This window comes from Alligator sinensis, unplaced genomic scaffold (genome assembly GCF_000455745.1).
Source record: "Alligator sinensis unplaced genomic scaffold, ASM45574v1 scaffold195_2, whole genome shotgun sequence".
NCBI classification, from domain to species: Eukaryota; Metazoa; Chordata; order Crocodylia; family Alligatoridae; genus Alligator; species Alligator sinensis.
In genome coordinates, this window is record NW_005842253.1 from 545809 (window position 1) to 555051 (window position 9243).

At 41.1% G+C, this 9243-nt stretch overlaps 1 protein-coding gene across 1 annotated transcript in view; it reads right to left on the reverse strand.

Annotated features, from left to right (window-relative positions):
* The window catches only part of INPP5A (inositol polyphosphate-5-phosphatase A), a 230021-nt gene that overhangs the window by 104443 nt on the left and 116335 nt on the right, over positions 1-9243 (reverse strand). Inside the window, exon 4 of the mRNA XM_025208811.1 lies at positions 4808-4895. Within this exon, the coding sequence (XP_025064596.1) occupies positions 4808-4895 (88 nt within the window). The remainder of the gene's footprint in view (positions 1-4807; positions 4896-9243) is intronic.

A 9243-nucleotide genomic window follows, 5' to 3' on the forward strand; every position in this document is an offset into this window, starting at 1 on the left:
CTACTGCTGTGATGGGTGGAGGGGATAAATATGGGGATGATTAATTTAAGACAGCTTTCCAATAATGAGATATTCTGTACATGGACAATTATAATAAAATTTTCCATATTCCAGCATTCATATTTCCATAAATTTTCCATATACAGAATCTTCAACTTACTCATCTTGGATTCAGTAGATATGGTATTTTATTGATTGCTCTTTGAAAATTTTACACTTAGATAAGCTATAATCCCTGGTCCCTAAACAAATATCAATTTCCAGTCCACTGTTAATCAGGTATAATAAAAATTATATCATACTGGATACATTAACTTTTGTGCCAGAAAATGATCATTTGAATTTCTAAAATTTGCAAATGATGTTTTATTACTATGTGCATAAGACTTCAAGTAGACATTTTCCAGACTGAAGTAATTCCTGATTAAGTTTGTTTTTTTTTTTAACTCATGGTACAGAGGGGTCTCAGTGATGCCAACAATACCATATTTCTTCTCTTCAATGAGAATTTCCAATACCTCTGGCTATTACTCAGACTTCTAGCATTGGTTTATAAGGATTGTACTGAAAAAAAAAAAGCCTCTCTTCACATTCTTTGTCACCTAAAGTTTATATGTTCTACAACCCCTGACTGAGTTACATGGCAGATGGTGAATCTACAAGGTATAGGTCTAGCATTCACATAACCCAAATAGCAATCATTGACCAATCTAAGGAGAGGGTTCAATCTTTTGCCTGATGTCAGGACACTGCACTTTTGATGTCTAGGAAATGCAAAAGAGCCTACTGCTGTGATTAAATGGATTTGCCACTTTCTGCAACAGAAAAGCCCAGGGCCCCTGGTACATAGTCATTTAATGGCACAATGGAACTGAATGGCAGAATGTGCAATTTTGGGATCAGGGATCAGATTCCAGACACACCATTACTACTTGTTAATGCAGCCTGAACCAGGATCATGATCCTCAGCTTCCCCTGCATCATTAAGTTGAAAGCTGTGGAAGGATTGCCTTGACTCAGGGCTGGAACCAATAATCATCTGTTGTCCTCAGTCCTGGAATACACGGGGGTCATTCTGAGACTGGTGTGGTCTCAAAACTGGGGCTGGTCCCAGAGCCCCTTCTACCAGGATGGCGGAAAACCTTATGTGCAGCTCAATTGCACAGTTGTTTTCTTGGGGTTTTTTAAGGTCCTAGTACACCAGGACCCCAAGATTGAGGAGAGGTTCCCCTATCCCAGGATCCACCTAGATAGCAATGTACTTTTTAAAGGTCCCAGTGCACAGGAATGACAGGATCATGGAAACTCCATGGCCTGGGTGTGTCAAGTGTCTTGCTCTTCAACCCCAAGGGAGCCTGCCAGTTTGTAGTGAGCCCTGCAGCTCCCCAAAATCCACCCTGGTTGTTTTCCTTGCCCTGAAGCTCCAGCAGGGGCTGGCAAAGCAGATTCTGGTGCTGGGTCATAGTGAGCTCCAGCTTCCCATGACACAGCACCAAAGCATGCCTTGCTCCTTTAAACACCATCAGAGCTGTGTTGCAAGGGCAGTGCCAAGTTAAGTCATGGGGTGGGGGGGTCCAGGGTATAGCCTGTATGTGAAAACTAATGAACTCCTCTTGACTGGCACCCTACAAACAGCAGTGTGCAGGTCCATTGAAGGCTCCACATATGCCTATCAGCCTGCAGACATGAAGTGAGCTATCAATCAACCCCTCCAAGCAGCTGGCATTGGGCGTTGCATGGTGGGGATACCCTGTCTCATGTTCAATTTAAGATATGATGGAAAACAGCCAAAAACCATTACACCTATTTGTGGAATACTTTTGTGGCTGGTTTCCCATATTAGAAGAACACCCTATGCCAGTGATCAGCACAGGTCCGATGTGGTACCATGGGGGATTAGTGATATGCAGCTCAGGTCAGTGTGCCCTGTGTCATGCTAGCAATCTCTTTTGCAGCTTTCTCTGCTTCCCTCTCTCACCCTGTACGACAGACATTGCTTACCCTCTCCAAACTGACTTTGCCTTCCTTCTGTGCCATTGAGGACCGGAACCAGTGGTGCATGGAGCAGGTGGTAGAGATGGGAGGTGGGTGGCAGACACAGCAGCAGGTGGCTGAAGAGAAGATAGGTGACCCACAGTAGGTTTCAATGGCCTGAAGCAGAGACTGGGTTGCAAGCAATCACTGGTTGTAAAAGTTGCTATTCAGCGGAACAGTTTTTGTACAAGAAAGAGTGGGATTAAATCATTTAACTCCATAAGTCTACCAAATACACTTTCATTATCTATTGAAAGGATGAAACAGCATGTACTTCTCAACTACCAATGCGGAAGTACAAAGGAAAGTATAACACACTATCAACAGCCCAGAGAAAAGCAAGACACAATTTAGCTTAATGCTAGATAGCTTGCTGAAAAAGAAGATTTCCTTGAGACTGCTCTCTGGAGAAACCATGAAGAAGAAGGTACGTCCATCAAGGATAGAACAGTTTCTAGAGCTAGAAACAGGAATTGCCAAATGAAGTAGATCAGCTGTGCTGGGATATGTCCTGGCACATTAAACCACTGTCTTGTCCATTGATCTTGCAGGGCAAGCGATGTATTTCCCACTTCCAGAGATGCATCCCCAGCAATCTCTAGGAATCTGAAAGGTTGCTGGGGACGTGTCTGTGGAAGCGGGCAAGTTGGGGCTCTCTGTTTGCAGGAATGTGTTTCTGGGATCAGGGAAAGCCAGGAAACTCCAGTGCAGTACACAGTCCTGGCACTACGGCTACCAGTCAGCTTGGCTTTCTTCACTTCTAGAGATGCAGCCCAGCAACCTAAGGGTCATATCTCTGGAAATGGAGAAGCTCAACTTTCCCTGCTTGCAGAAACATGCCCTGGAGATTGCTGGTGGTATGTCTCTGGAAGTGGGGAAAGCTACACAGGAGTTCCTTGAGACCGAGGGGCCCGATCCTGTGCAGGAGGAATTCCAGAGCGTGCAGGTCTGAGCTCCTCAAGTCCAGCAAGTGCCTGCCTAAAGTGGCAGGAAAGTGCAGACATCTCTAGGCTGCCTTTGCTCTCCCACCCTAAGCAAACATTTATACACTGCAATTAGGTGGCACAATTTCATATTACCTTTGGTTGTGGCCACACCGTTATACAATAAAAAGGTATGGATGTCTTTTTGCTGTCACTTTGTGGTGCCAGAAAAACTTTTTATGGTGGCACAAAGGATGGCATCTCTTTCTACCCTGTGAAACCAGGCTACCAGGGAAGAAGTTAGGGAACAAGTACACTAGAGAAGAAGAATCTTTGGAGCTACTGCTGGACGGCAACAGCAGACAAGATATGCGAGAGGAAACATTACTGCTGCATTGGGAACAAGCAAAACAGCTATAGGCCTAGCAGAGAAGAATAAGCATCTACTGGACATATGAGTTTGGGTGAAAAGGAAAAAATGTTGGGGGATCCAGCTCCTAATTACATGCTCTAATACTGAGATTCTGGCATGTAAGTATCTTGATAGATAAATCCTTTGCTAAAGTTATTTCAAGTATAACAGAAGAGACTCCAATATGATTCAATCTGTAGAAATGCACACATAATTCATTATTTACTGACAAACAGTTTGCAAATCTTATGCACCCAAGATCTTTCAAAATAACATAAGAACTCAAGACATTATTGTTGGCAAAATATTATTGTTATTATCAGGTAAAAAGGGATACATGGAAACACAAAGCCTTGACAGTTGGGAAATTATCGTTTGTGTCATCAATAAAACCTGTAAATGAAGGTAGTCCAACTTCTGGGTGGCAGGGGCCACATGCCCTCAGGCCCTGAGGCTACATAAAGCATGGGCTGCACATCACAGGGGCAGCCCTTCTGGCATCCTTTGCAGGTAGCCCCTCACCCTCCAAGCATCCAGTTTGAGCAGCCCAGTTCCTCTCCCAGCCACGTGCACAGCTCAGTTCTCCTCTTTCAGGCCGCATGCAGAGCACAGATAATGCAGACCCCTCTCTGGCCCCCTCCCACCATGCTGCCCCATCCCCAGGAATGGGGGGGAAGAAAGCAAAAACTGGAAGAGAGAGAAGGAGCCCAGAGATTTCAGCTGCCAGAGCAACAGCTGCAGGAGTTCCCAGGCTGCATGTTAGTCCCTTGCAGGCCAAGATTTGGATAGCCCTGGGGTAGATTAATGCAGTAGTTCTGCTCCATACAGTAAAACAGTTTAGCAGTACATCATAAAGTAACATGGCAGCAAACAGTTTGTTTAGTGTATAACTTCAGGCTGTAACAATATTACCACTTTGTCCACGAGTAGAAAGGTAAGTTTTCCTAAGGCTGAGTCTAATTTTCATATTGACCTAAATGTCACCTGCATATCAATGGACATCTGTATGCTGATTTTTCCCTTCACATTTATAACTTCAGTGAGACTAACTCAGACTTTAAAAGATCCATGACAAAAATATCCAAAGATTGCCAACATTTCTTCAAAGTTAATCAAGTTCCAAATCTGGTGCCATCCCAGCATGTAGCCTGCTGGCATTCTCTTGAATGGAGGGATAATTGCTAAAGAGAATGACAAGCACAAAAAAATGCAGAAACTTACCTTTCACCAGTTCTGACATGCTACTAACACTTTAATGGATGCAGTTCCTCTAAATGATCAATGTGTACTTCTCCAACCACATACAGTACATTTAGTAAAGATATAATCCTCATGATCACTATAGACACTCAGACCAATCCAATAACCAGGATTCAAAAAAACAATAATCGAGTTCACATTCAAGTGCATATCAGTCTCCTGAAAGAGGGAAATTTACCGTAAAATGTTCTTGCGATTTGTAGTTCTCATCCAGGTAAACCCGGGCTCTGTTATAGTCTTTCATTGCATCACTTGATAATAATTCTCTGAAAGACATAAATGAAAGAACGACAATATAAATGGAATGAAAAAGTTTATATCTACCTTAGTCACTATATTCAACATGTTCCTAACACCCCTTAAAGAAAGAATAGAGCTACTTCCCATTTTGATGGATATTTTAAAGGCTTTCAAGGCTTATGAAATACGTCAGACTGAAAGCCTCAGAGACTGAAGAACAGAACAGGTACACCACAAATAGCTGCAGTTCAAACTCCATCACACTGCTGAATCAACATGCTTTAATTCTAATCTGAAGGAAGAGAGGGTACTTCAATCTCCATACCAATTCAGTCCTTGGTTTTCCTGCCAAAATTGTCAAAAACGGAGTGACAACTGGTGATTTAATGGTGTTGCCACCGAAATATGCCCTGGTTTAGTATCATCAAACATATAAGCCCCGCTATTTTAAAGTGATCTCCAGATTGTCTGGAGATCAGGAGTGAAAAGTAACTTCAAAAAATCAAAGTTTCTTGAGAACTTGGTATGCCAGCCTAGTGGACTTTAAACTCTGAGTTCCAGGTTCCCAGTCTCTGGAAGACAATGTCTGCAAAGATCCTGACCAGTACATCTGACTGCAGAGTAAAAATACTTGGATGGCTTGGGTAAAGGCTGACTGGCTCATAAGGTAGAACTCAGAGTAGTGAAGATGTACCAAATGGTTTTAATGCTGATTTGCAACTATACTAGTGGGCAGGTCTCCAGTAGAGCTCAGCATACGCAGCGAGGCCTGTAAGCTGTTCTAGATTCTACTGCTGTCCCAACAGATCATTTCATGCTTACAGCAATCTTTCATTTTAGACTCCCTCCTCTAACAAGTCCTGGTAGTCTCCGACTCCTTGTAAACTCTTGCTCCCAGTCACTCTTCCAACATTCTCTACTGCCCTGCTCAACTACCTCAAGAAATTAGGTGCATAAGGAACAGGTTTATCCTACAATGGTCAGAGATTGTTTTTCTTTGTCAAGACATGTCATGCATGGAGCTGAACAAAACTTAGCAGGTATGACTTAGTAGCCCTGTAAATGGTGATCTTAAAGTGCTCTATCAGGAGGCTTTTAAAGAAGAGGACACCAGTCAAAAGTACTTTGAAGAATACTGATCTAGCAAGAGGAGAGCACGAACTGCTATTCCATCAGAGCTCTGCAGATGAAAGTCTATTCCCATTTAGCAGCTATAACCTTTGTCTACCCATTCCCCTTAAGTCTAGCAGGGCAGGTACTTCCAAGTAATAGTTGGAAATAATTTTCAAAACACCAAGTAGTAATGTGCCAGTCAGTGAAATAAAGCAAAAACTGTCACCTGACAATTAACTTCACCCTAGCCCCTTGCTTGCCTCAGACAGAAACTTCAGGTCATACAAACGCAAAGAGTGACAGAGCAGGCAGACCCTTGCCCTCCATAATGATCAAAAGACAGGTTTCTGAAGAATGACTCTGAATAAAAGGGATAGAAGATCTCCACTTCCACGATTGCCATTTTAAAACCTAGCCCGTGGTCTGGAATGTGGTCTATATATTTGTCAAACTAGGACAAAGAATGGAATCTACTCTCCTTATGATTAAAGTAACTCTTGCAGGCTACATAACTCTAAATAGTCAAGGGGTGGGAAAATGTCACAGGTCTCAAAATCCATAGGCACAACTTTGCATTTTGATGATTTACAGTCTTAAAGCAATTGCTGGTTCCAATTACATTTCTTATTTCAAATGCCCCGAAGTATAATATTGGCCTCAACAGAAAAAGGAAAGGAATACAGGTTTTCCACAATACCATAAGCATTCAGTTTCCCAAGAACAAAATAGACATTTTAATAGCATTTTAAGTTAACCACTGATGAGCAACAACAGCAGAGGGCACTGTTTGACTACTTACAAGGAACAGTGGCTACATATTATTTTAAAACAGCATAGGCCATTATTCACTTAAAATTTGGCACATTGATGCAACTTGACTATTTACATCAGCTGGCTCAGGTTTTATTAGCAAATCAAGTATTGAACACTGTAGTTACAGAAGTCACTTGTTTCTTAAAATAATTCATTATGGCTATATTTAAATAACTGGAATTTATGGTTCTTTCTGAGAAATGTTTCAACAGTAAATTAGGTGATGTATTAATTTTGTTTCAGCATACTGAAAAGTCACCACAAAAAACTGCATTAATTGTAAAGAGAGAAAAATAATATTTGCAAACAAGGCTACTAAGCAAAATTACTCCAATAAGTGTAACTACAAGTATTGGTCTGTAAAAAAAACAATTTCTAAATAAATTTATGATATGTTTTCTACACTTAGGAAAAGGGCTTAACTCAGGACTGTCAAACTCACCCTGGGCCCAAGGCTGGATCTGGACAATGGGAACTCCTTGCAAGGCAGATCCAGGCTGTGGCAGCAGTGGCAACAATGGGCCAGGCAGCAGCAGCAGCCACAGGCCAGACAACTTGACAACAGGGTGACAAAGGGCTGTGTCTACTGGGACCTGTGTCCACCAGGGCCAGGGGGCCCAAGATACTAGCAACAGCATCCCACTGGCCATGCCTCAACTCCATGGCCCACTAGTCGCCCAATGGGCCAAATGGAATAGCTCCATGGGCCAAAATCCAGTCCGCAGGCCCTGTTTGACACCTCTGGCTTAACCAGAGGCGTTCATCTCTATGACTCAGGGTACTCAAATTTTAAGGTTTCTGAAATTCTTTAGCCAGCTCATTTCACTCTGTGGTGCACTACATCATTGCAAAGGAAATTAAAATGCTAGAAAACACAACTAATCAAATGTCAGTCTTATTGGTTTAAACCATCTTTAATTTCTCCAGGTGAGATTGGCATCTAAATGAGCACATGGAGCCTTCACAACGTAAGTTCAATTTTCAGGCCTGTATTTAAAAGAACTAATCATAGAATCATTTTTATAATAAATTATCTAATTCACAGGAAACTTTTTAAAGCCAACGCACCAATAAAAAACGGCTAAACACTAACAGGAGATCTTACCCTCATTTTAGGCATATATTATAGAGCTAATCATTGTTACAATTAATACTTCAACCTAACAAATTATCTAAAGATTATGAGATGAAAAAATATTACATCTTCCATTAAACAATTGCTCAGCAATTTGAAAACCTTAACTTTTTACCTTGTAGTACTTACAATATGTATTTATAGTTTAATTCACAGTCTCCAGTTTTCTTGCTTCTTATATCCTTCTTTTTGCATTGTTTCGTATCTACTGGCTTTCCAATGCCACAAGCCAATCAATTTAACTTTATCCCCAAGAGTTTGTATTTGTTTACTCCAAACAATTTAGGACCATATGAAAACAGAGTAAAAGAACTGCTTCATTTTTAGAGTGGTCACCATTTAAAAATTTAACAATTGCCTGAGATGACTAAATTATCTTATGTTGTCATCTTGAAATAGTCTCTATCACTTCCTTTTTTGTAAATATAGGAACTAATGACAATATAGAAACAGGTATTTTTCAATTTAAGACAAATAGTCATGTAAATTCTGGAGGGACTACATTTTCAAATGTCAGATATTTTACATGTAGTACCTTGTTTGCCAACTGAAAGTGTGGAAAAATGTACCTTTTACTTATTTTAAAAAGTAAAGTTGGGAACCGCTGCTGCTCAGGATTGTACTGTTACTATCTGTCTTAATGCCACAGAATCATACAGATGAATATTAACTAAATTCCTGTACCTTTAACCCTGAATGAAAAACAAGGTTAAAACTAGAAATTTTGCTGCAAAGGTGGTGTGAAAGAATCATGCAAACATAGTTACACATACATATTGTTTGATGTTGTTACAATTGCTATGTCTGTCTAGACCAGGGGTGGGCAAAATGTGGCCCACCAGGCCATTCTATCTGACCCACAGGGCCCCTAAAAATTTTAGAAAATTAATAGTTATCTGCTCCTGGCTGCCTGTCATGCGGCCCTCGATGGCTTGCCAAAACTCAGTAAGTGGCCCTCCATCCAAAATAATTGCCCGCCCCAGTCTAGACAGTGATGAAGTAAAATTATACTGTCATAAATTAATTTGCTGTGCAAAAACAATATTATCTAATGACCAAATTTTAATACTTCATATACTTCAAAATTCAGAAGCAATGTGCTGTTGAGACCATATATGCTCTCTTACTTCTATGTGTCACAACCCAAAGTTGTGGATTTTTTTTGATTGTGTGCGCTTCGGCACCACTAAATTATGTTCCTGCCGAATTGCAGTTCTTTTGCATGACGGAGTGTTCTGTTGTTATAGAGAACCCGCGTGCAGAAAAGTGTTTCCCGCCATTTTGTAGCCTTCTTTGCATTGTGCATTTCTCTT